Genomic DNA, 26546 nt, shown 5'->3' on the forward strand with positions numbered 1-26546 from the left:
TATTTTTTTAAAGTAACTGGTTTACTGTTTTAGCTGGTGGTATGAAGAATATGAGGATTAAAATGATAAACAATACAGACTCACCTGTGTGTGTTTGATGGACTTTGAGACCGTGCATGACGTTCATCATAGGTGCTAACATACAGTCCGTGGAGCTGGTCTGACATGTGTCCACTGAAGGACACCAACAAGCTGTAGTTCCTTCCTTTCTCCAGCGCTTCAGTCAACTCAAACCTCAAGAAGTCACTTTGGTCTTGGTGAGGCGTCATGCTCAGAATACTGATCTTCTTGTTCTCGTCTTCGTTCTTTACCACAGCGTCAGAGACCAGCAGGTCCCGACTGTGCAGGTAAACGCTCTGGGTCTTCTCCACACAACGGAAGCGTACCAAGGAGGTACCGGAAAACAGCAGGGTTTGGTTGGGAGTCGTGACATTCACCTCCTCCACGATTTTGGAGTAGAAATCCATTTTTAGAATGATGTTGTAGTTTTCGGGGACCAGACTCGTTGGCAGCCGCATCGCAGGCGCCGGTCCCAAGGTCGTGGTAGGATAGGTCGGACGAGGTGAGGGGTTCATGGGTGCGATCTGAATCTTGTACATAATGATCATGGTGACCAAGCTGCCAATGACAGACACCGCCAGAATGACAAATGCGGCAGCAAAAGCCTTAGAAGTGGAGCTCTTTGACATCTTGACCGCTGTCCTGAAGGTCTAACGGCTCTCTGTGCTCTCTCGGATCTGCAAGAACTTATCTGCATGCCAGTCACCGCCCAAGCATAAACAGGGCTTGGCCGGACCGACCCAAGTCTGTTTGTGTTAAACATTAACCTGGACGTTGAAGAGGGAGCAAAGAGTACGTGTTACATGGTCTTGGAAATCATCCTTGTTAAACATCTGGGTGTGCGGAAAATTATTACTTTGGAGCCAGAACATTGCCAATAAGGAACCAGAACACTGCAGATGCCATTAAGGAAACAGAACAGAACCAGGACACTGTCATTAAGAAATCAAAACACTTCCTTTAAGGAAACAAAACACTGTTAAGGAAACAGAATACTGTCATTAAGGAATCAGAACACTGCCAGCAAGGACGCTGGCCCCATGTGCTTCCTACCGGGTCCATTTCTGGTCCGATCGTACTGTCATGGTCGTGGATGTGGTGGCAAGGTGAGGTGGAACCAAATGCAGGGGAGCAAGGTGGAAGGAACACTGGTGCAGGGACGAAAAGATGGAAATTAGCCACTTGCTACTGAAGTGAATTAATTAACTCATTGTTCTACATATGGTGAATGTTTATATTCAACATGGAGAAAGCGAACCACCAGGTTTAAGTAAATAATGCTTGAGAACGAACCTTAGTTGGATACTCACATGTGGCCTGGAATTAGCTCTCTCACGAGAAGAAGCAATAAAACCAGGCTTCGGAATGCAAAAGTTATAGCTCTATCCTGGAGTAGAGATTCCATGTTTATCTTAAACGTCAACCTACAAGTTATGGTATACATCTGTTGTATTCCCAGTCACTACACACGAACATCTCCTTACATGGTCAGGTTGTCCTGTCCTGACTTAGCACACACCCCGACAGAGAAAGAAGGAATTAATAACTGATGGTTCGACTCCTCCAAGTTAGGAGTCCTTCAGTTTTTGACCGGAATAATGACGCTCGCTTGTAATAAAGCAAGCTTTTGTTTAGCAAAGCGTCTCCGACGTTCTTTTTTGATCCAGCCACACTGCCGTGTTGACCTCCTGCCCGGGGGTGGGGGTGACAAGAACAGAAATCCACTTCACTACCATCTTGCATAAATACACTTGTGTGTTCATCAATATCTTTTATAAAAACAAAATAAAAAAATTAAGTGCTGTCAAAAAGTTTAATCCAATTTATCCAACAAACCACAAAGGATATATGACAATCTGACAAAGAGGAGACAGCAAACGGAGAACTAAGTACACAGAATAATAAGACAACGGAATACACCTGGACTAGACATAAGAGGAAGAAGACAGCGGATTGGAGGAAACTATGACCAGGGCAAGATACAGGTGCAACCAATGACACAAACGAGCACACGGGGAACAAAACACAGGACAACAGGAAACAGATATTGAAAATGTGGCCCTCAATAAAACCGAGTTATTGACACCCATAGATACTCTCTGTATAGTCTGGACACACTTTCATACGTAATGTATAGCTTTTCCATTATTTAATTTATAAAATCCAGGCTGATGCTGCAGAACTTCCCTTCTTTCCATTAACTATGGAAAGGCTAGTGTCATGAATCCAAGAAGCAATCATGGCCAATGAAGCAAAACACGATCATCTTTTTATACAATGGTGATCACACCTTTGTTTATCTGTCGTTTATTCCTTTGTGTTGACGTGCACACACATGAGGCTACATTCACAGTACACTTCTTTCACTGCCATGGTCGCGTTCAGATGACAACATTAACACTAGAAGTCCCAGCATTTTTCTGTCTACCTAGAAGACCCAGAGAGGGGTCATTTGGCCCGACGCTTTTCCCGAATACACTAATCACTCATTTTGTTATGGTAATGAGGCTGTTAGGGGCAGTTTGTCTAGGTAGACAGAAAAATTATACATGTGGGAAATGCCGAAAGGAGCAATGGCAGTGCCAGGATTGTGAGTGACTGCTCAAATGTATGTCAGTCACGTTTACATGGACATGGTTTTTCATTCTTTGTAAATATGCTTTTTTCTTTGTAAATTTTTTTTTTTAAACTATTTTTGGCACACAAAAATAACAATTGCTTCTGCAACAACCCTCCACACCAAAACTGGGAAAACAGTTGCTTTTTCATTCTTTGTAAATATGTTTTGTTTTGTATTTTTTTTAACAATAAATGTCAGAGTGTTGATCCCTTCATTCTGTTGATCCTTGCAAAAACACACACAACCTACCTCAGAACTAAAGCTTGAGCTGTAAGGTCCCCTCCCCCACACAGGCTCAAGTGGCCCCCTGCCGTGTGCCACTAACAGCCACATTTTCATAACAAAAGGAGTGTCCACAGGGGGGACTAGGGGTCAAATGACCCTCTTGTGTGTTTTCTAGGTAAAAATGTCAATTGACCCTTCTCTGGGACTTCGCGTGTTAAAGAAGCGCATTAGAATAACGATTCTATTACTCAGCAAACAATTAAGATTCCCGGTAAATAAAATCCATGGAACTTGACTCACACTTGGACAACAGCGTCGGTCGGTCACACATCCTGGACAGCTGAGGAAAACAATCTTTTTTCGTATGACTTGAAACATTTGTAAAATCTGATCATCATGAAACAAGTCCATGTTCGTCAGTACATTTGTAAAAAAGTAAATCTGCATTCTTAGTTGAAACTCAGAAGTTTCATAAAAATAACCGACAAAGACACCAAACTTGTGATGTGACATTACGTAAAACAACAATGCTACGTCTGAAAGATACACAAAAGTATGGAGAGTTACTCATGTTCCTTTACAAATAACATTATTAGAGCACCTGTCATAAGAGATGTTTTTACAATTTTACTAAAGATTTGATCATTTCAGCAAATAAACTCAAGCAACTGCTGTACAAGTATGCGTGGTAATGTGCTAAATCCATTTTTTTCAACAGTTGATTTAAAAATGATGGGTTCTATTTTAACATTAAAGGTCCTAAAGGAGCCCTCATGGTCCCAAGGTCCCAAAATACCCCTAAATGGACTCACCCCTATTGTTCCTGGTGCTCCAAAAAGGTCCAAAATATACCCTAAGTGTCCGGGAGCTGAGCGCAGGCTTCTTTGGATGCATTGCGGATCTTTTGGGCAACCCCATTTATATTAGGGACTTTCCCGGACACCTCCAGGGCCTAAATGGGGTTAACTCGGACTTTGTAGGTATTTAACAAAGCAGATTAGGGTAAGGGAAAATTTACCTTTTCAGATGGGTTGGGGCAGGGACAATTACGGGCACCTATTCACTACAACTGTCCCCAAAGTGATTAGGGCCCACTTATTTGTATCAAAGATAATTCATGGATTTAGGAAATTCCAAACATACCCAAAACTACCAAATTACCCCAAAAATTACCATCTTCCCCTACAGATCCAAAATGGTCCAACAGTACCCCAAAACACACTTACCCCTCAAAGTCCTGGTGCCCCAAGAGGTCTAAAATGTGTACATTTCAAACCTTTTTGAAGCAAATAACTTTCTGTATATTCATTAAAAATCAGTGACGTTTATTGAGTGTCTGATGTTTTTACACTTGTTTGGAGATTTTGCATCAGGTTTTCACTGGTCCTATAACAGCTTGCTAAACTAACAGTTCAATAAAATAACAGTTTTATAAACAGTTAAATGTAAAACTACTATCTTCAGTTAAAGGGCTACCACAGCCAGCTGTCTAGATGCTGGACGCAGTAACAGGACTGTTCCAGGATGCTTGACAGTTCCCCGTAGATCTTCTCTCTCCATGTGGGTAGGAGTCGTTCATTGTTGAGGGCTTGGAGCCTTGGCGTACCCTCCCGTAGGACTTGATAAATGCAGGGCCATCGGCTCTGGATCCTCAGCCGGGTGCGCCTGTCCAGCGTGATCCCACGGACGGTCTTCTTGGCTCTAAGCTCACGCAGAGCGGGCAGCTTCAGACAAGAGAAGACCAGTCCTCTGCTAGGTGACACATCCAGGAACTCCAAAGAGAGCGACTCTAAGGTGTAGGAGATGCCAAGGTTCCTCAGCGGCACCAAGATGTGCAGGGTCAGAGACTTGAGGTTAGGAAGGGATGTTGTTAGGGTTTGCAGCGTGGACGGAGTCACGCCTTTAAAAACCCAGAAGTACTTGAGCTCCAGGACTTTGAGCTGCTGGAACTGCGTAAGCAGCGACACGGACAAGTCTGACCAATCGAAGTGAAGCCGCATCTTGCTGATACGAGGACAGTTCTGTGTGAGTTTGGTTAACAGCTCTTGGAAATTCGTCACCTGGCAAAACAAAAATAATGACTTCAATGAAATAAACAACCTAGGGAAAAAGACGGTTACAAACTCATGTTTTGACAACAGCTTTATGGTGCCCTAAAACCAGTGTTAGGAAAATGAGTTTGTCGTTACTTTATTTTCGTTTCCAAAGCAGCGCACTTCCGACTTTTGGCAACAACTGTGTTCCTACTTTCGGGAAAACAACGCTAGTGTGTTCTAATCATGGCAGACTTGGTAACAGACAAAGAAGACAACTATTTATGGACAAATGAGGATCACAACCTTATCTTTTTAAGCTGAATATAGGGAGGATGAACTGCTGCTTATAGAAGCAAGCACGAACAGAAGGTGAAATGTTGGAGCAAACGGCAGCCGAGAGACTGAGTTTGGCGTTACTTTGATGCTGTAAATATGGCACTTGGAGCCAAGCTATAGCAACATAAATGGAGTGCTTACCATAAATAAAACGGAAAAAAACGTCCTTGGCCAGCTGGACCGAACGCACAATTGTCCATCGAGTGAGTCACTTTAATATTGATCATGATATACACAGCACGTAAAGCGTGTTATGACAACTACATACATTGTCAAGCTAGCTGTGTACAAAAAAAACATGAAATGTGGGCTAATACTTTACATATACTGTAGTATGTTTTTCAGGCAGTACATATTGGTGTCCTATTGCATTGTGTTGTGCATTACAAACTCAACCGCAATTCGGTTGCTGACGTAGAAGGTAGCTTGTGGCTTGCCGGAGTTAGCTTTTACGGCTAATACCGAAGCATGCCGATATGGTACTCCCCTGGAAAAAACAATAACAATGTTGCTACAGCTGTTATTATACAGGTTACGGAACATAAATTAAGTATTGTTGGCAGATTTGGATTCATTTTTAAAGTGATTTAGAGGTAGAATTCATTGCTCCCATTAGCTGCATTGATAGCCACCTAGAGCGAGACAATTTTTACATGTTACACTGAATTTAAAAAAAACTTTAAAAAAAACTTTTGTCTTCTTGTCTCTCATAAGGATTGTAAACGATAAGTAAATTTATGAGCAGCTTGCATTTTCTTTTTTGTTTCTGCTTTGGTGGATTCCGCCTTGGATTTTATAGCCAATTTCTGTCTCTTCGACTCGCTCTCCACTTCTAACTGCTCCAAATGCAAAATCATAAAGAGTACAAACATCCGTTCATCCATTTTCTACTGTTTGTCCCTTTTAGGGTAACGGGGGGTGCTGGAGCCTATCTCAGCTGCATTCGGGCGGAAGGCGGGGTACACCCTGGACAAGTCGCCACCTCATCACAGGTCCAAAACAGATAGACAGACAACATTCACACTCACATTCACACACTAGGGCCAATTTAGTGTTTATTCTATTAGCTAACTTCCTTTATCTGAATAGCCATTTGTGATTTATAGCATGAAATAACAAATATCTCGCACTTATGTTGTTTATGTTTCAAAATGATTCAACTATTCAATGTGAAAATATAAACGTTAGTAACAATGAACAAAATGTCAGCAACTGTCTTGTTCTAAAACACCAATAAAAATGAAATGTAGTATTTAAACAGGCTATACTACAGTAAAAGTCATCACGTGTGTTCTTAACTGTGTATTCCATGTCTTCCATGTCGAGAGCAGTTTTGATTTGGGCTTACATGGTAAACAACTCAAATTAATGTTTTGGCCATTCTTTTATCCAGACGTATACATTTGTCCAAATGTGGCCAAGTGATGACTCTCTCATCATCATTTGGGATGTGCGGGTCTGTTGTGATTTCACTTTCTGGTTCAATGACCCACCCTATCTTAACACTGATTGGCCTGTCCCTAATGTTTTGCCCTAATCTTAACCAATCATGGATGTTCTTATACGTAAACCAACCAATCATCATTGATGTTTCCCGTATATTTTATCCCCTGCCCGAGGAGTTGCTTCGCTACGTAGCTTCAATTTTTAAGTTAATAATTTTTAATGGAAAACCGTAGCTTTTACCACTGGATTATCAAAAACCGTGCTCATTACAGGAAAACCGTAGTTGTTGGCAGGTATGGCAAAGAGACGGATCAATATTATAACTCACGTTGTAGGTCGGAAAAACCGAAGAAAAACGGAAAATATTTGTTATTATTTTTACAGAGACTATAGACGGAAAAATCACATGCTTGCATTTTTGTCGCATTTGCGACTAAAAATAGGTCCTGCGAGTATTGAAAAAAATTAAGTAGCACATGTGTGAATACAGATTTTAAACCATTAATTCGAAATTTGCTCCTAAAATAAATCCATCCAAATTTTACCAAACTACAATAACATTTTTGCCCATCTGTATAACATGTTTGAAATAAACTTACCGTATTTTTTGGAGTATAAGTCGCTCCGGAGTATAAGTCGCACCGGCCGAAAATGCATAATAAAGAAGGAAAAAAACATATATAAGTCGCACTGGAGTATAAGTCGCATTTTTTGGGGAAATTTATTTGATAAAACCCAACACCAAGAATAGACATTTGAAAGGCAATTTAAAATAAATAAAGAATAGTGAACAACAGGTTGAATAAGTGTACGTTATATGACGCATAAATAACCAACTGAGAATGTGCCTGGTATGTTAACGTAACATAATATGGTAAGAGTCATTCAAATAACTATAACATATAGAACATGCTATACGTTTACCAAACAATCTGTCACACCTAATCGCTAAATACAATGAAATCTTATACGTCTAGTCTCTTACGTGAATGAGCTAAATAATATTATTTGATACTTTACGGTAATGTGTTAATAATTTCACACATAAGTCGCTCCTGAGTATAAGTCGCACCTCCGGCCAAACTATGAAAAAAACTGCGACTTATAGTCCGAAAAATACGGTAAACCATAAGAATAACCAAATGGACAAGTGAGTGTCACTAATCACTCTTTGCGGCTCCTGCGCCATGTACAGAGGGGGTGCGGGGCTGGTCAGTAAAATGGTAAATGGATTATACATGTACAGCACTTTTCTACCTTCAAGGTAGTCAAAGCGCTTTAACACTATTTCCACATTCACACATTGATGACTGAAAGACAAACATTTTTGACCACCTTAAAACTTGACACAAACTGCGCTGTGCACTATGAGGTTCGGAGGTAATATAGAACAACAAATCAAATATTGAAGTGACAAACTTACCATCCAAACAATACCCCGTTTGTTGACAACAACATACAGCCATGGAAGCACATGCAATCTATTTATTAGACAATGCAAACACAAACTAGTGAAAGATTTAAAAGCACTGCCGTCAGAGCTGACAATCTGCCACTGCTAGCCTGCTAAGCTAACAAAAACAGCTCAAGTTAAAATGCCTGTGAGACAAAGACAAAGAGAGTGTGGACTTACTGACGTAACAAGTCACTAGGCAACAGGCACCCCCTTTTAAAGGCACTTACAATGATGCACACACTGCTCTCATGAAACTTGTCTCAACTGCATTATGCAAGATTATTGCATTTTTTTAAGGAACATATTAATTACTTTCCCTAGAAACTAATTACACTGTGGGGGTGTCTTGGTTGACAAGACTCTGCAACATTGTGTGGACATTGGGGGTGGTACCTCTGGATTGGCAGACCGGGGTGGTGGTTCCTCTCTTTAAGAAGGGGAACTCGAGGGTGTGTTCCAACTATCGTGGGATCACACTCGTCAGCCTTCCAAGGTTTATTCAGGTGTACTGGAGAGGAGGCTACGCCGGATAGTCAAACCTCGGATTCAGGAGGAGCAGTGTGGTTTTCGTCCTGGTCGTGGAACCGTGGACCAGCTCTATACTATCGGCAGGGTCCTTGAAGTTACATGGGAGTTTGCCCAACCAGTCTACATGTGCTTTATGGACTTGGAGAGGGCATTGGACCGTGTCCCTCGGTAAGTTCTATGGGGATTGCTCAGAGAGTATTGGCTTTCGGACTTTCTGATAGTGGCGGTCCGCTCCCTGTATGATCGGTGTCGGAGCTTGGTCCGCATTGCCGGCAGTAAGTTGGACCCGTTATCAGTGAGGGTTGGACTCCGCCAGGGCTGCCCTTTGTCACCGATTCTGTTCATAACTTTTATGGACAGAATTTCTAGGCGCAGTCAGGGTGTTGAGGGGGTCCTGTTTGGTGGCTGTAGGATTAGGTCTCTGCTTTTTGCAGATGATGTGGTCTGACTCCTGATAGCTTCATCTGGCCGGGATCTTCAGCTCTCAATGTATCCATTCGCAGCCGAGTGTGAAGCGACTAGAATGAGAATCAGCACCTCTAAGTTCGAGTTCATGGTTCTGGCCCGGAAAAGGGTGGAGTGCCATCTCCGAGTTTCGGAAGAAATCTTGCCTCAAGTGGAGGAGTTCAAGTACCTCGGAGTCTTGTTCACAAGTGAGGGAAAAGTGGATTGTGAGATCGACATGTGCGGTGCAGCGTCTTCAGTAATGCAGACCCTGTATCGATCCTTTGTGGTTAAGAAGGAGCTGAGCCAGAAGGCAAAGCTCTCAATTCGATCTAAGTTCCCATCCTCACTTATTGTCATGAGTTTTGGGTTATGACTGAGAGGACAAGATCACGGGTACAAGCAGCCGAAATGAGTTTCCTCCGCTGGGTGAGAAGCTCTGTCATCCCGGCGGAGCCCAAAGTAAAGCCGCTGCTCCTCCACATCGAGATGAGCCAGATGAGGTTGTTCGGGCATCTGGTCAGGATTCCCCCCAGACGCCTCCCTGGCACGTCCAACCGGTAGGAGGCCACAGGGAATACCCAGGACACGTTGGGAAGATTATGTCTCCCGGCTGTCCTGGGAACGCCTCGGGATCCTCCATAGGAGCTGGACGAAGTGGCTGGGGAGAGGGAAGTCTGGGCTTCTCTGCTTAGGCTGCTGCCCCCACGACCCGACCTTGGATAAGCGTAAGAAAATGGATGGATGGATGGATGATAAATAAATGATAAATGGATGAATATTAAAGAGTAATTTCATTAGAAATTCAAATACTTTCTTGGTAAAGTAATAAGTAACTCGAATTAATTAGTTTTTTAAAGTAATTTTCAGAACACAGCTTGTCACACAGCATCATGAAGCAGTTGGTATGGTTGGTGTTCCTGGCTAAAATCTTTGCGTGTATGTCCTATAATAATGTTTACCTATACAAACACCATTGTTAAAGGTCAATCATTTTCAGATTTTTCTACAGAATCTCCTCTCTGGTCAACAAAAGCACCATGAAGATTCTAGCGGGAACTCTCATTCAACCCTTTTTCGATTACGCATGCACCTCCTGGTACCCCAGCACCTCCAAAACCCTCAAATCTAGACTCCAAATATAACAGAACAAGCTAGTTAGGTTACTTCTAGACCTCCACCCCAGATCACACCTCACTCCTACCCACTTCTCCGAAGTGGGCTGGCTCAGGTTGGAGGACAGAGTAAAACAATTTGCACTGAGCCTAGTCTATAAAATTCGCTACACCTCCCTGATACCGAAGTACATGTCAAACTACTTCCATAACGTAAATGACCGCCATAACCACAACACCAGGGGGAGCTCCACAAACCACGTTAAACCCAGATTCCGATCTAACAAAGGTCTTAACTCATTCTCCTTCTTTGCCACATCAATATGGAATGCACTCCCAACAGGTGTAAAAGAAAGTGCATCTCTACCCTCTTTCAAAACCGCACTAAAAGAACACCTCCAGGCAACTACAACCCTAGACTAACACCCTCCCCCCACCACATCCCCCTCCCCGGATTGTAATTAATCAAATGTATATACTTGTTCTTATGATTTCTGAGCTCACTATGTTCACTGCTTGCTGTACATATCCTACGAAGTCAGACCTACACTGTTTCAATGTCCATTTCTAAGATGATATAATTGTTGATGACTGAAGTGCTGATATCAACAAAACCTAACCCCCCCCCAACGCTCTCCCGGGATATGAGTTTGGATCCATATCACCCAGACCTAGACTGGTGTTACCCACAGTTGAGTGATGTTCTCTGTGTTTAATTGAGCGTTACAGTAGGCTTTATGGTGGCATTGTGTTTCAATGTATGAGTGTGTACGTTGTTTGAGTTTTAATAATGAAATTGTGATATTTAAGACATTTTATATTGCTTCTAAATTTTTTCTGTGATACTCATTTTTTTCATTAAGTAGCACCGGTGCTACTAGTTAAAAAGCTAAGCGTACAGCCCTGATAAACACACAAGATTCAGGCAGCAGGCATTACAGTCTCTTAGTCTGTGAAGCAAAGGGGAGGATTTATGTGGGCTGCAAACTACAAATGGCCACTTTAGTAGATCTGTCAATCAGTGTCGTCACTGAGTCCAAAAATCCTGCGAACAGAGGCATCCAAATCTGCTTAGGTCCAATTTAAAAATAACTCAGATAACTGAGAAAAAAAAACAATGCTAACATTAGCATGCAAGCTTTTTTTATGGGCAGGTAGACGCCTCAGAGTACATTTAGGTATTTGATGCATGTTCACCGTTAGCATGCTAACTTTAGCACGTTAGCATCCTAACGGTACCATGCCAGCTTTTGTTAGCTCATTTTGCATGTATGCAACCAAGAGTGACACATTTTGTTACTAGACACTATCTGGCTAACGGTCAAACTATTAGTATTTCAGTTTGGATTTTTAGCATTCACACGTAATTTCGACCAAAATTGCACATTCTAGATGTAGTTTTTGTTCTTTTTAGTGAGATTCCAAATTGCCAAAATATTTTTCCACCGTGGGAACTTTTTAATTTAGCCTTTAAAATGAAACACTCCACTGCGTTTCCACCAAAATACTACCTTGGTAAATTAAGTTCCACCGGGAACTAATTGGGTCCCTAGTCGGTACGTGGGACTTGGGAAAATTCCTGCTAGAACTTTAGAGGGCTGTCGAACGCTGATTGGTTGAACACAGATGGGAGTATTCTAAACTTTGTATTCAAAATTTCAGTCGCCAATAAGAGTACGTGGGACAAGTTGTCTATTTCTAATTTGTGTGTATTTCTCTTACAATACACTGGGCTGACTTTTTATGTAAAGTTGGGTACATTTTGCTTTTAAGTAATATCGTTTTGTATCTTATTCCATTCATTTTCTATACCGCTTATTCTCATTAGGGTTGGGGGTAAGTTGGAGTCTATCCCAGCTAACTTTGGACGAGAGGTGGGGTACACCCGAGGCTGGTCCTCAGCCGATCATGGGACACATATAGACAAACAACCATTCACACTCACGTTCACACCTATGGACAATTTGGGGTCTCCAATTACCTAACATGCATATTTTCGGAATGTTACACTTCCATAGTTACCTGGTCCATCTTAGTGATGCTGTCCTGATGGGAGCTGGAGCTGGAGTGCACCCTGAGATCCAGCGGTTCAAGAAGAGTAAATGTCCAATTAAGGTCCAGATGACTGAGATCTCTGCAGTGGACACGGTCTAGCAGGTGGCTGAGGAGATCCCCCCACTTATTGCAGCAATCCCCCAAATCAAAGCTGGCTTTCAGCGTGAGCAGGCTGGCCCGGCGTGATATTAGATGGTGGGTGTAGTGGTGAACCCACGACTTCCACCTCTCAAACACGCGATTAGACACAAGCAGTCCCTCTTGACCCAGGTGAAAAACTCCACGACGGGAATAGTCCGCGATCCGCCAGAGCTTCCAAGAACGAATGAGGCAGCTCCAGCTCAGGCAAACCAGAGCACAGCTACATTTATCTACCTCGTTCAAGAAGGACAATACGTGCAGCTGGCACTCCACGGGCAGCAAGTTGAAGGGAAAGTGGTCGTCCACGGCTTTCCGACGTTTGCTGACAGGAACCAGGGCTCTTTTGCGCGGAGACATGTCGATATGTGACGGTCAGTATCGCCACCTGGAGGTCTTGTGGTCCGGCTTTGCCATAAATCTCTCTCCTCACCTAAAAGCTGAACAAATACAATATTAGACCAGAAGCATGTGTAAAGTCTAGTTTATGCTTTTGTGTAGGCACTACAACATCCTGATTGTTTTATAAGTCTCAATGGGGATAGCGATGTGCTATGCAATTCTCTGCTTAAATTCAACAGGCGCCGTCTTACAGGAGACAACTTAGTAAGAGAACACAACACTATTTAGCTTGTTACCAAGGATGTAACAGTGACGTGCGGTGAGGTTCATGGCTGGTGAGGCACTGACTTCATCACAGTCAGATTTACAAACATATGAACTCTAAAGAGTATCTTATTCACCATTTGATTGGCAGCAGTTAACGGGTTATGTTTAAAAGCTCATACCAGCATTCTTCCCTGCTTGGCACTCAGCATCAGGGGTTGGAATTGGGGGTTAAATCACCAAAAATGATTCCCGGGCGCGGCGCCGCTGCTGCCCACTGCTCCCCTCACCTCCCAGGGGGTGATCAAGGGATGGGTCAAATGCAGAGGACAAATTTCACCACACCTAGTGTGTGTGTGACAATCATTGGTACTTTAACTTAACTTTAACTTTACACATACAAACTGTAGCACACAAAAAAGCACATGTAATTAAAAAAAACGTTATTATGGTCTTACCTTTATGTAATATATTGGGTTGGAGGCAATAACCAAGCGAGGTGATGAAGTACGTCTCTTTACTGTAGACTTCAGAACAGACTCAACACACTTGACGTCAGGTGCGCAACACCACGTAAATTGTTGGCCAACCAAAAAGTAACCCCAGTACGCTATAGCCAACATTAACCAGGAGATGGCAACAGACAAACATAGATCACTTTATTACATTCCTCCCCTTTTAGAAATGTAGAAGTTACTCAAAAGAAATAAACAACCCAACCAAAAAATGCAGCAGCTCAATAAGAAGCCAAAAAGTGCAAAAACAATAATGTTCGTGTTGGAGGAGTTGTGAATGAATGAAATATGAAATCCGTGCTGCAGTCTGCAGGTGTACCTAATGTTGTGGCCCTGCAGTCATTCACAACTCCTCCAACACGAACATTATTGTTTTTGCACTTTTTGGCTTCTTATTAAATAACTTTTTTAAATAGATTCAATCTTGCACGTGGAAAGTTTAAGTGTGGGCTTTAGTTGATATAACACTCCCGTAAGGGGGTGCATTCTCTACCACCAGGAGGCGGGATTACTGCGAGCCTCAGCCAGTGCGTCTTCGCAGCAGTTTTATGATTGCTCAGCACAAGAAACACGTTACACACATACAGTTGTTGACAAAATACACTGTACATTATATACCTCAGCTAACTAAACTATGGAAATGTATAATATAATTCATATAGCAATACGGTCTCACTGCACAGCAGGCCAGCAGTTAGCCGAGTCCGCAATCCATGTTGAGGCTCAATTGAGTGACGTGCCTCAATTGGCTGCTGATCACCGCCTCGTCTCTTCTCAGTATTTGAACGGCAAATGTGAAAATTGAGCGATTATGAATAAAAATAATCTAAAACTGGTGAAGTTAAATGGAAAATAACTTTATAGTATAATCACTGGATACATATAACAATTTAATTTTTTTTTTTTCTTTTTACATTTTTTTTCTTTCCATGATGGCCTCACCTGCCCCCAGTGACTGCACGTCACTGGGATGTAACGATGAACAGTATCAATGATAACCACGGTATAAGTCACGATGGTTAATATCACCATTTAAATGATATACATATATACATACATATATATATATATATATATATATATATATATATATATATATATATATATATATATATATATATATATATATATATATATATATATATATATATATATATATACAGTATATATGATTTTATATATATATACATATATATATATATATATATGTATATATATATATATATATATATATATGTATATATATATATATATATATATATATATATATATATATATATATATATATATATATATATATAGCGCTTATATATAAAGCGCTTTACATTGTGAAACCCAATATCTAAGTTACATTGTTAAACCAGTGTGGGTGGCACTGGGAGCAGGTGGGTAAAGTGTCTTGCCCAAGGACACAACGGTAGTGACTAGGATGGCGGAAGCGGGGATCGAACCAGGAACCCTCAAGTTGCTGGCGCGGCCACTCTACCAACCAAGCTATACCGCCCCGTGTGACGTCAGCGAGTCTGAGTTTGAGCTGTTATTGTTAGCAATTGCAATTTGTTGACTGTGACGGCAGATATTTTGAATTTTTCGCTGGTTTGTGTTACCTCTGCTTAATAAACAGACTGAACGTGCTTCCATGGCTGCATGTTCTTGTAAGCAAACGCGGTATTATTTGAATGGAAAGATTGTCACTTTAACCAATGATTTGTTGTTCAAAATTCCCTTCGACCCTAGTAGTTACAAACGCGCAGTGCAGTTTGTGTCAAGTGGTGGTGAAAACAACTTATTTTACAGACTAATTCCTTCAACTAATATCTAGTTTCAGAGCTTATAACACACAAAATGTATCAGTGACTTTCCTTATCCTTAAAATGTTCTGGAGCAGCCGCGCTCCCTTATGTGCATGACACTTCCGCGTCAATCACAGTCCAATTTTTTTATGGTTATGGTTTTAATTTATTTCAAACATGCTATACAGATGTGGGGCAGCACGGTGGGAGAGGGGTTAGTGCGTCTGCCTCACAATACGAAGGTCCTGGGTTTGATCCTGCGCTCGTGGTCTTTCTGTGTGGAGTTTGCATGTTCTCCCCGTGACTGCGTGGGTTCCCTCCGGGTACTCCGACTTCCTCCCACCTCCAAAGACATGCACCTGGGGATAGGTTGATTGGCAACACTAAAAATTGTCCCTAGTGTGTGAATGTGAGTGTGAATGTTGTCTGTCTATCTGTGTTCTCCCTGCGATCAGGTGGCGACTTGTCCAGGGTGTACACCGCCTTCTGCCCGAATGCAGCTGAGATAGGCTCCAGCACCCCCCGCGACCCCGAACGGGACAAGCGGTAGAAAATGGATGGATGGATGGATATACAGATGTGCGAACATTTTACTCTAGTTTTATCAAATTCGGATGGATTTCTTATAGGAGCAAAATGCGATGAAAGGGTTGAAATTCCTTTTTGCACGTGCGGTGAGATGCACGGTCTACTTTTGGCCCTAGTGTGTCAATGTGAGTGTGAATGTTGTCTGTCTATCTGTGTTGGCCCTGCGATGAGGTGGCGACTTGTCCAGGGTGTACCCCGCCTTACGCTCGAATGCAGCTGAGACAGGCTCCAGCACCCCCCCGCGACCCCGAAAGGGACAAGCGGTAGACAATGGATGAATGGGTCTACTTTTAGTTGCATTTGCGATCAAATTAATCACACCGCACAGCACTGAAAGACAAAACTTAACGTCAGCTCTGTGTTATTGATGTCAAAGTATACAATTATTAGACTTAGACTTAGACTTAGACTTCCTTTTTATTGTCATTCAAATTTGAACTTTACAGCACAGATAAGAACGAAATTTCGTTACATAAGCTCATGGTAGTGCAGGATAAAAAAGCAATAAGGTGCATATATAAATAAATATATATATATATATAAATAATATTTAAATATATATATAAAATAAATAAATATATATAAATAAATAAATAAATAAATAGATTACTAGTGTACAGATAAATATATTGCACTTTTCCACATGCGTCCACGTTTATGGATGCATGTTATATTGTCTTTTTTATTCCAGCGAGTTAATCCATTTTGGGGGGAGTTGAGGGGATAATTTAATTATGATGCGTTCAAGAGTCTTACGGCCTGAGGGAAGAAGCTGTTACAGAACCTGGAGGTTCTGCTTCGGAGGCTGCGGAACCTCTTTCTAGAATCCAGCAGTGAAAACAGTCCTTGGTGGGGGTGGGAGGAGTCTTTGCAGATTTTCTGAGCCCTGGTCAGGCAGCGGCTTTTTGCGGTCTCCTGGATAGAAGGAAGAGGAGTCCTGATGATCTATTCCGCCGTCCTCACCACTCTCTGGAGAGACTTCCAGTCTGAGGCACTGCAGGCTCCAGTCCAGACAGAGATGCATTTGGTCAGTAGGCTCTCTATAGTGCCTCTGTAGAATGTGGTGACAATGGGGGGAGGGAGCCGTGCTCTTTTCATCCAACGCAAAAAGTGCATGCGCTGCTGAGCTCTTTTTACAAGAGCTCCGGTGTGTAGAGACCAGGTTATATTGTCAGTATTGTGCTATTAGTATCAATATTTCACCTTTTTCGCTCTTCCTATGTAGTTTTGCTGTAGTTTTATCTCACAATATGTCACAGGCCAATGAACGAGCTGCGGGCTGCAAATGTCCACACTTTGCTACTGTTGCATGATTTGTTTTTGCTTTTGTTCCCCTGCAGCGTTTATGTGGTTGCAGTATTTTTAATTTGTTATGTGTTTTATGGATCATTTCTGTATTTGGACAGATACTGCTTTGCAATTCGCTGTCTCTAATTCTTTCTTTTTAACCAAACTCTCTTGGGCTCAGAGATTTGTAAATGTAACTTGGACATCAATATTTAATTCCATCCATCCATCCGTTATATACCACTTGTCCCTTTTTAGGGTCGCGCGGGGTGCTGGAGCCTATCTCAGCTGCATTCGGGCGGAAGGCGGGGTACACCCTGGACAAGTCGCCACCTCATCACAGGGCCAACACAGATAGACCGACAACATTCACACTCACACATTAGGGACCATTTTAGTGTTGCCAATCAACCTATCCCCAGGTGCATGTCTTTGGAGGTGGGAGGAAGCCAGGAGTACCTGGAGGGAACCCACGCAGTCACGGGGAGAACATGCAAACTCCACACAGGAAGACCCCAAGCCCGGGATCGAACTCAGGACCCTCATATTGTAAGGCACATGCACTAACCCTAATAAATGATGGTCTGTAAAACAATCCAAGCAACATTTTGATCAAAGAACCACCATAACATGTTGTGTACACCACAAGGAAGCGTTTTAAATGTAAAAAAAAAAATCATAATATGACCCGTGTCAAACAGTACTTGACTCGGCTTTATAAATGTAAGATGCTTATTAAAACACTTAATCTTATGTTTTATTAACATGTATTTACGTCACTTGACCAAGATACGAATCATTTGCGTTGCCGACAGGTATTTGTTGTGGTGTGATGAAGTTAAATGTAGCTCAAGTGGAACTAAGACATTCGATTAAATGAATATATTTTGAAATGGCAATAGGTATGTTTATATGTCATATTAACTGCGTGTGCTCACCTTTCAATGGAACAGGCTGCGGTACTTTCAGAAGCTAACATGCTAAGTCGCTAACGTCAGGACGAAACAAAATGAGTTTTCACTCCAAAACAATTTGACAAATTGTATTATAACCTAAGTGGAGGCAATACGTAGCTACGTGTCCCACGTCACAATTGAAGAGATATTCAATTATATACATATATTTGTATTTATCGCGAGTAGCTTACAAACAGCTGACTTCTGTTGTTGTTTTTGCTATGCCGAGGCGGAAGTGATGTCATCAACAGTCGCCAAATTGCACCTTGCCAACTGTAGGCCTAGAGGGCGCTCGCCGTTAATAAACATGTAATATTAATTTTCGACCAAACGTTTACGTCGATGGAAGATTACATTTTTTTTAAGTATTCTCGAGTAAGTATTCAACACAATAGCTGTACATACATACATACATACATACATACATACATACATACATACATACATACATACATACATACATACATACATACACACATACATACATACAGTACAGGCCAAACGTTTGGATACACCTTCTCATTCAATGCTTTTTCTTTATTTCCATGACTATTTACATTGTAGATTGTCACTGAAGGCATCAAAACTATGAATGAATGAACACATGTGGAGTTATGTACTTAACAAAAAAAGGTGAAATAACGCTCTGATTACTTTTTCGCACACTCTTGGCATTCTCTCGATGAGCTTCAAGAGGTAGTCACCTGAAATGGTTTTCACTTCACAGGTGTGCTTGAAGCTCATCGAGAGAATGCCAAGAGTGTGCAAAGCAGTAATCAGAGCAAAGGGTGGCTATTTTGAAGAAACAAGAATACAAAACATGTTTTCAGTTATTTCACCTTTTTTGTTAAGTACATAACTCCACATGTGTTCATTCATAGTTGTGATGCCTTCAGTGACAATCCACAATGAATATAGTCATGAAAATAAAGAAAACGCATAGAATTAGGAGAAGGTGTGTCCAAACTTTTGGCCTGTACTGTACATGCATACATACATGCATACATACTACAAGCATAAGAACAAGTATTCAACCAAAACAAGATGTAAGATATTACAAACACTTTTACTGTAACAGATCGGTGACGGGACTGCAATGAATGAAGAGACTTTTAATTAAATTCCCGAACTTCCCAGTCCAATCTGGCAACATTTCTGACAATCATTAAAAAACTATTTACAGATATTCCTAAATGTTCTGGAAGACTGTTAGGCATATCATGGCCAACAGGCTATAAGCGGTCTCTTTTTTTTGGTAATAATATAGAATACTGTAAACCAGGACTTGATTAGTTGGTCCACATAGACCTGTTGTCGACATAAGAGGGACAACAAAAATTAAAACGCGGCCTGTTTTTTTAGCGCATGTATTTTGTCATTTGGGGACCCATGGTGAATAAAGTCATTGGAGTCATCTCTAATGTTGATATAAACTTCCATGCGAGCTGGAATGTTAAAGCTTGGTGAGCAGCACAACGAGTTGCACAGATCCTATAACCTTAACTGTAATTAATAGGAACATGAATCAAAATTTAATGAAGTGTAAGCTATTTTTCGGGCAATATTTATTTTATTAGAACAGTTGGACCTCCTGTGATGCGTAGCGCTAATATTGTAAAGGCCGGAAGTGTGTGACCTGTGGGAAAAAGAGAGCTTTGATGGTGGGCGTGTTTGACGGAAATAGATTATATAGAAAATAGAATAGAATGTGATCTTGTAGTGTAGGGGTGTCAAACTAGTTTTTATTTAGGGCCACATCACAATTATGGCTGCCCTCGGGGCACATTTAATGACGAACCACGTTGAATGATGTGTCGACCACGTTAAATAACGTGGCGGACCACTTTAAATGACATGAAACATGATGTGGAACACATTGAATGTCGTTGAAGGCCATCTTAAATAATCTAGCAGACCAAATTTAATTACATGGCAGGCCTCATTGAATGACATGGGGACCACATTAAATGATCAATCAAAGTTCAATCAAAGTTTATTTATATAGCCCTTAATCACAAGTGTCTCAAAGGGCTGCACAAGCTACAACGGCATCCTCGGCTCAGATCAGGGCAAGAAAGGATGTGGAAGACCATATTGAATAATGTGGCAGACCACATATAATGATTTTGTGCAAAGAGAATGTAAAACCATTGACAGCAAATCAAATTACGAAGCATTTTAGACTTAGACTTAGACTTCCTTTTTATTGTCATTCAAATTTGAACTTTACAGTGCAAATAAAAACAAAATTTTATTGCATTAGCTCATGGTAGTGCAGAATAAAAGAGCAATTAGGTGCAGATATAAATAAATAGATTACTGTACAGATAAATATATTGCACTTTTGCATATGCATCCACGTTTATGGATGTATGTTGTATTGTCTTTATATTCCAGGGAGTTAATCCGTTTTTGGGAGAAATTGAGGAGATTATTATGATGCATTCAAGAGTCTTATGGCCTGAGGGAAGAAGCTGTTACAGAACCTGGAGGTTCTGCTACGGAGGCTGCGAAACCTCTTTCTAGAGTCCAGCAGTGAAAACAGTCCTTGGTGGGGGTGGGAGGAGTCTCCGCAGATTTTCTGAGCCCTGGTCAGGCAGCGGCTTTTTGCGATCTCCTGGATAGGAGGAAGAGGAGTCCTGATGATCTTTTCCGCCATCCTCACCACTCTCTGCGAAGACTTCCAGTCTGAGGCACTGCAGGCTCCAGTCCAGACAGATATGCAGTTGGTCAGTAGGCTCTCTATAGTGCCTCTGTAGAATGTGGTGAGAATGGGGGGAGGGAGCTGTGCTCTTTTTATCCGACGCAAAAAGTGCATGCGCTGCTGAGCTCTTTTTACAAGAGCTCCGATGTGTAGGGACCAGGTCATATTGTCAGTTATCTGCACCCCCAGGAACTTGGTGCTGCTTACGATCTCCACTGTCCTACCGTTGATGAAGAGTGGAGCATGGCTGGACTGGTGCCTCCTGAAGTCGACGATGATCTCCTCTGTCTTGTCGACATTCAGGTTGTTGGTTCTGCACCAGTCAACCAGATGTTTCACCTCCTCCCTGTATTCCATGTCGTTGTTGTCACGGATGAGGCCCACTACTGTCGTGTCGTCCGCATACTTCACAATGTGGTTGGTTAGTAGTGGACCTGGCGCAGCAGTCATGGGTCATCAACGTGAACAGCAGCGGACTCCGGACACAGCCCTGGGGGGAGCCGGTGCTCAGGGAGATGGCACTGGAGGTGTTGGCGCCCACTCTATAGACTGGGTTTGTATGTGAGGAAGTCAAGCAGCCAGTTGCATAGGGGGGTACTGAATCCAAGGGGGGCCAGTTTTCTCACCAAGTGCTGCGGGATGATGGTGTTGAACGCCAAGCTGAAGTCCAGAAACAACATCCGCACGTGTGTGTCCTTTCCTTCCAGATGTTCTAAGCTCAGGTGGAGTGCAGAGGAGATAGCGTCCTCTGTGGAGCGGTTAGGGCGATAAGCAAACTGGTATGGGTAAAATGTGGGGGGAAGTCGTCTTTAATATATTTTTAAGAGAACAAATTAAGACGCAATTGTTTTGATATAAGAAAAACATTTTAATATTTTTTTTTGAGACATGTTGACAACATTAAGTGACAAATCTTGGCTCCCTAGGCAACTGGCTATGTCTGCGCCACCTGGTCTGCCCCTGCGTAAGCGTAATGACTGAGACCACCAATATATTCATCCATCCATTTTCTACCCCTTTACTTTTAATTAATTAATTTACTAGGTTTACTTTTCCCTATTTAAATGTTGTTTTTTTCCACTGGATGAAACTGCATTTTAGCTGATTCAAGAGAAGGTGAGACAGATAAAGGTTAAATAAATAAAAACAATTCAATAGAATGTCTGGTCTGGAAGATAGGCATGGAATGTGTGCATGTTTACATTACATAGGGCCTGCACATAAAACTAAATTTGCTTTGTTTAGGTACTGCCTACAGGATCTTTTAACCATAGATATCATATATAAATAGATGCTGCATTGGGCGCTGTGGCGCAAGAAATTCGGCCGCCATCCTAGACTGGTCTTCTACTTCTCTTTGAGCAGCAAAAAGAACGAGGAAGAACACGATGGCAGCGTATTTTGGCACAAATCGGTGGACCATGGAAAACAGGTCACGGTGGATTACCTTTCACAAGTAAGAGTGAACGTTATTATTATTTTATATTTTGTATTTATGCCCACCGGCAAAATTGTTGCCAGCTCCTGCAGCTATCTACTGTATGTTTAGTGCCAGTGTTCCGGATATGAACTGAGACTTTATTAGTCATTCTTTTTAACCCTGACTTAGATTACAACAGACACAATAATGCTATAATACTAATATTATTGGTAAAACACTGACCAGTGAATCAATCAATCAATCAAAGTTTATTTATATAGCCCTAATTCACAAGTGTCTCAAAGGGCTGCACAAGCCACAACGACATCCTCGGCTCAGATCCCACATCAGGGCAAGAAAAAACGAAACCCGGTGCAATGGACGTCTAGTAGATCTAGTTAATAGTGTGAGAGTACAGTCCATAGTGGGGCCAGCAGGAGATCATCTTGTTTGGAGACAAGTCAGCAGCGCAGAGATGTCCCCAACTGATGCACAGATGAGTGGTCCACCCCGGATCCCGACTTTGAACAGCTAACGCATCATCTGTGGTCACCTAATAACCTCTTCACGCAGGCGAGGGAGACAGAGCCGAAATGAGACGGCAGATCAACTGGTCTAAAAGGGGGGTCTATTTAAAGGCTGGTGTATACAAATGACTTTTAAGATGGGACTTAAATGTAAATGTAATTCACCAAGAGCAAGCCAGCTGTCATGTCTTGATATAAATGTACTTGAAAATCTGAACATCTGACTGTGCAGTAGTTTGTCATCAAGCCAGTTTGGCTGTTGATGTATCAATAATTTCAGCGGCTTTGCTTCATTATCAACAGATATGCATCAAAATATGAGTTTTGTTTGAGAATTTGTATTAAGTCCCACATGACATAAGTGCCATTACAACATCTATCCATCCATCCATTTTCTACCGCTTGTCCCTTTTGGAGTCGCGGGGGATGCTGGAGCCTATCCCAGCTGCATTCGGCGGAAGGCGGGGTACACCCTGGACAAGTCGCCACCTCATCACAGGCCAACACAGATAGACAGACAACATTCACACTCACATTCACACACTAGGGCCGATTTAGTGTTGCCAATCAAGCCTATCCCCAGGTGCATGTCTTTGGCGGTGGGAGGAAGCCGGAGTACCCGGAGGGAAACCACGCAGTCACAGGGAGAACATGCAAACTCCACACAGAAAGATCTCGAGCCCGGGGTTGAACTTAGGACTACTCAGGACCTTTGTATTGTGAGGCAGATGCACTAACCCCTGTCCCACATGTTTGTTGAAATTATATTCATTTCAATGTTTTTAACTGCTCTGTCCGTCTTGTTTGCAGTATATTGCAGGTCGTAGATGCTTCTAAATGCTATGTATTACACATCATCAATGTTATAGATAGTAAGTATGTTTGTATAAGGATGTCCTTTAAATGTTTTTCAACATAAAGTTTTGTTTTTGTTGGATTGATCTTGTATTCAGTGTATGTTCTCACATGAGTTCTCTGCAATTACACTGTTTCATTGTCCTAAAAAAACACTTTATAAGCTAAACAAAATACAAACCCCGTTTCCATATGAGTTGGGAAATTGTGTTAGATGTAAATATAAACGGAATACAATTATTTGCAAATCCTTTTCAATCCATATTCAATTGAATATGCTACAAAGACAACATATTTGATGTTCAAACTCATAAACTTTTTTTTTTTTTGCAAATAATCATTAACTTAGAATTTCATGGCTGCAACATGTGCCAAAGTAGTTGGGAAAGGGCATGTTCACCACTGTGTTACATGGCCTTTCCTTTTAACAACACTCAGTAAACGTTTGGGAACTGAGGAGACACCTTTTTTAAGCTTCTCACGTGGAATTATTTCCCATTCTTGCTTGATGTACAGCTTAAGTTGTTCAACAGTCCGGGGGTCTCCGTTGTGGTATTTTAGGCTTCATAATGCGCCACACATTTTCAATGGGAGACAGGTCTGGACTACAGGCAGGCCAGTCTAGTACCCGCACTCTTTTACTATGAAGCCACGTTGATGTAACACGTGGCTTGGCATTGTCTTGCTGAAATAAGCAGGGGCGTCCATGGTAACATTGCTTGGATGGCAACATATGTTGCTCCAAAACCAGTATGTACCTTTCAGCATTAATGGCGCCTTCACAGATGTGTAAGTTACCCATGTATTGGGCACTAATACACTCCCATACCATCAAAGATGCTGGCTTTTCAACTTTGCGCCTATAACAATCCGGATAGTTCTTTTCCTCTTTGGTCCGGAGGACACGATGTCCACAGTTTCCAAAAACAATTTGAAATGTGGACTCGTCAGACCACAGAACACTTTTCCACTTTGTATCAGTCCATCTTAGATGAGCTCAGGCCCAGCGAAGCCGACGGCGTTTCCGGGTGTTGTTGATAAACGGTTTTCGCCTTGCATAGTAGTTTTAACTTGCACTTACAGATGTAGCGACCAACTGTAGTTACTGACAGTGGGTTTCTGAAGTGTTCCTGAGCCCATGTGGTGATATCCTTTACACACTGATGTCGCTTGTTGATGCAGTACAGCCTGAGGGATCGAAGGTCACGGGCTTAGCTGCTTACGTGCAGTGATTTCTCCAGATTCTCTGAACCCTTTGATGATATTACGGACCGTAGATGGTGAAATCCCTAAATTCCTTGCAATAGCTGGTTGAGAAAGGTTTTTCTTAAACTGTTCAACAATTTGCTCACGCATTTGTTGACAAACTGGTGACCCTTGCCCCATCCTTGTTTGTGAATGACTGAGCATTTCATGGAATCTACTTTTATACCCAATCATGGCACCCACCTATTCCCAATTTGCCTGTTCACCTGTGGGATGTTCCAAATAAGTGTTTGATGAGCATTCCTCAACTTTATCAGTATTTATTGCCACCTTTCCCAACTTCTTTGTCACGTGTTGCTGGCATCAAATTCTAAAGTTAATGATTATTTGCACAAAAAAAAAATTGTATCAGTTTGAACATCAAATATGTTGTCTTTGTAGCATATTCAACTGAATATGGGTTGAAAATGATTTGCAAATCATTGTATTCCGTTTATATTTACATCTAACACAATTCCCCAACTCATATGGAAACGGGGTTTGTACAATTACAATTGTTATTCTTTGTGAGTTTACGTTCCTGTGATAGGAACTCAACAGTTGTTGTTTGACTGAACAACATTACATGTTGCTTTTTTGGAGGTTCTTGTTTCACTATGATCCAACTATTACGACTTTTTTATTTTGCAGATATTTGTCCGTGATCGGATTTGTCATTAATATAGATGCACAGATGCTGATGATTCCAGAACTGCTCCAAGTTCATCGCTATGTGCTCACCTCCAGGTTCATCCAGGATCCCTTGGAGCTCCTATTTAATTCAATCAGAGTGTCAGGTAGGGTTGATGATCTTTTAACTATAATACATTCTGGGAAACAATTGTTTTTTATACATCTTGGGTGGTATTCTGTATTGTCTCTGTTTTCCATGTACGGCGGCTGTAACAACAATCCAGCTGCACGCCAGTTCCAAGCCATTTCCGCCGTCTGGTGGTTCTTTGTGGTGTCGCACAGAGAGCCCAAGGTAACACAATGTCCCTCTTAGCAGTAAAGATGTCCTCTGCTGAAACTGCAGAGAAGCACCCATCTCCATTTGCCAACCTTTCGGCCATTGTGTGTGACCATTTGCAGGTCTGGTGACGTATATCACGGGACCTTTGGTGGCCTAGGATGGAAAAACAAGACAATTCTCACAACAGACAAAACTCGTATTTTCTGACATTACCACAGTAAAATAATTAGTTCCTTTAGCTGCGTGACAGTTTATACATAACTTGATATCTGCTGTACCCATTTTAAACCATTGAGAGGGTGTAAAATGTAACGTATTTGAGATGTTTAATTTACCCAGCTAATTTTAATTACATCTAAAGGTTGCAAATATCATTCTATGAGGTGTCTTTTTTCTTTTTTTAAAGGAAGAGTAAATGCAGATGTAAATACTGCACTACATCAAGTTGTTTATGGGTGTGTTTACTATCTGTACCTTGTATGCTATTTTATTGCATATACTTTGAAAATGTGTATTTAGTTCTTACTATACTTACTTTTAAGCAAATTAATGAATTTGAGTTGAGTAAAACGTTTAAAGACGTGCCTGCATTACATTTTGACTGCAAACTTGCATTTG

The 26546-nt window shown here is 41.6% G+C and overlaps 2 protein-coding genes and 1 long non-coding RNA gene across 4 annotated transcripts in view; 1 reads left to right on the forward strand and 2 right to left on the reverse strand.

Annotated features, from left to right (window-relative positions):
* Nucleotides 1-696, reverse strand: part of LOC133631457 (aminopeptidase N-like) — a 46848-nt gene extending 46152 nt beyond the window's left edge. Inside the window, exon 1 of the mRNA XM_062023658.1 lies at nucleotides 85-696. Coding sequence (XP_061879642.1) covers nucleotides 85-689 — 605 coding nt within the window. The 5' untranslated portion in view covers nucleotides 690-696. The remainder of the gene's footprint in view (nucleotides 1-84) is intronic.
* Nucleotides 697-2005: 1309 nt separating this feature from the next.
* si:dkey-12e7.1 (uncharacterized protein LOC557553 homolog) lies at nucleotides 2006-18461 on the reverse strand. 2 transcript variants are annotated; one of them, XM_062022429.1, is made up of 4 exons: nucleotides 18187-18461; nucleotides 13524-13675; nucleotides 12289-12899; nucleotides 2006-4965 (listed from the first exon to the last, which is right to left on the reverse strand). In XM_062022429.1, exons 3-4 carry the CDS (start codon nucleotides 12817-12819, stop codon nucleotides 4378-4380), a joined length of 1119 nt encoding a protein of 372 aa, XP_061878413.1. In that variant the 5' UTR covers nucleotides 12820-12899; nucleotides 13524-13675; nucleotides 18187-18461; the 3' UTR covers nucleotides 2006-4377. The 2 variants fall into 2 exon arrangements, with proteins under 2 accessions (XP_061878413.1, XP_061878412.1); XM_062022428.1 differs by lacking the exon at nucleotides 13524-13675 and having other exon boundaries at nucleotides 2008-4965.
* Nucleotides 18462-25622: 7161 nt separating this feature from the next.
* LOC133630730 (uncharacterized) lies at nucleotides 25623-26163 on the forward strand. Its single transcript, XR_009821323.1, has 3 exons — nucleotides 25623-25752; nucleotides 25873-25940; nucleotides 26048-26163. It is a non-coding gene; the product is annotated as an uncharacterized LOC133630730 (long non-coding RNA).
* The last annotated feature ends 383 nt before the right edge of the window (nucleotides 26164-26546 follow it).

Source organism: Entelurus aequoreus, linkage group LG16 (genome assembly GCF_033978785.1).
Source record: "Entelurus aequoreus isolate RoL-2023_Sb linkage group LG16, RoL_Eaeq_v1.1, whole genome shotgun sequence".
Lineage (NCBI taxonomy): Eukaryota > Metazoa > Chordata > Actinopteri > Syngnathiformes > Syngnathidae > Entelurus > Entelurus aequoreus.

Coding starts and splice junctions, on each gene's coding strand:
- si:dkey-12e7.1 (XM_062022429.1), bottom strand. CDS start 12,819: ATGTCTCCGCGCAAAAGAGCCCTGGTTCCTGTCAGCAAACGTCGGAAA. Junction 4,966..12,288: donor GCATCACTAAGATGGACCAG/GTAACTATGGAA, acceptor TTGTTTTGCCAG/GTGACGAATTTCCAAGAGCT.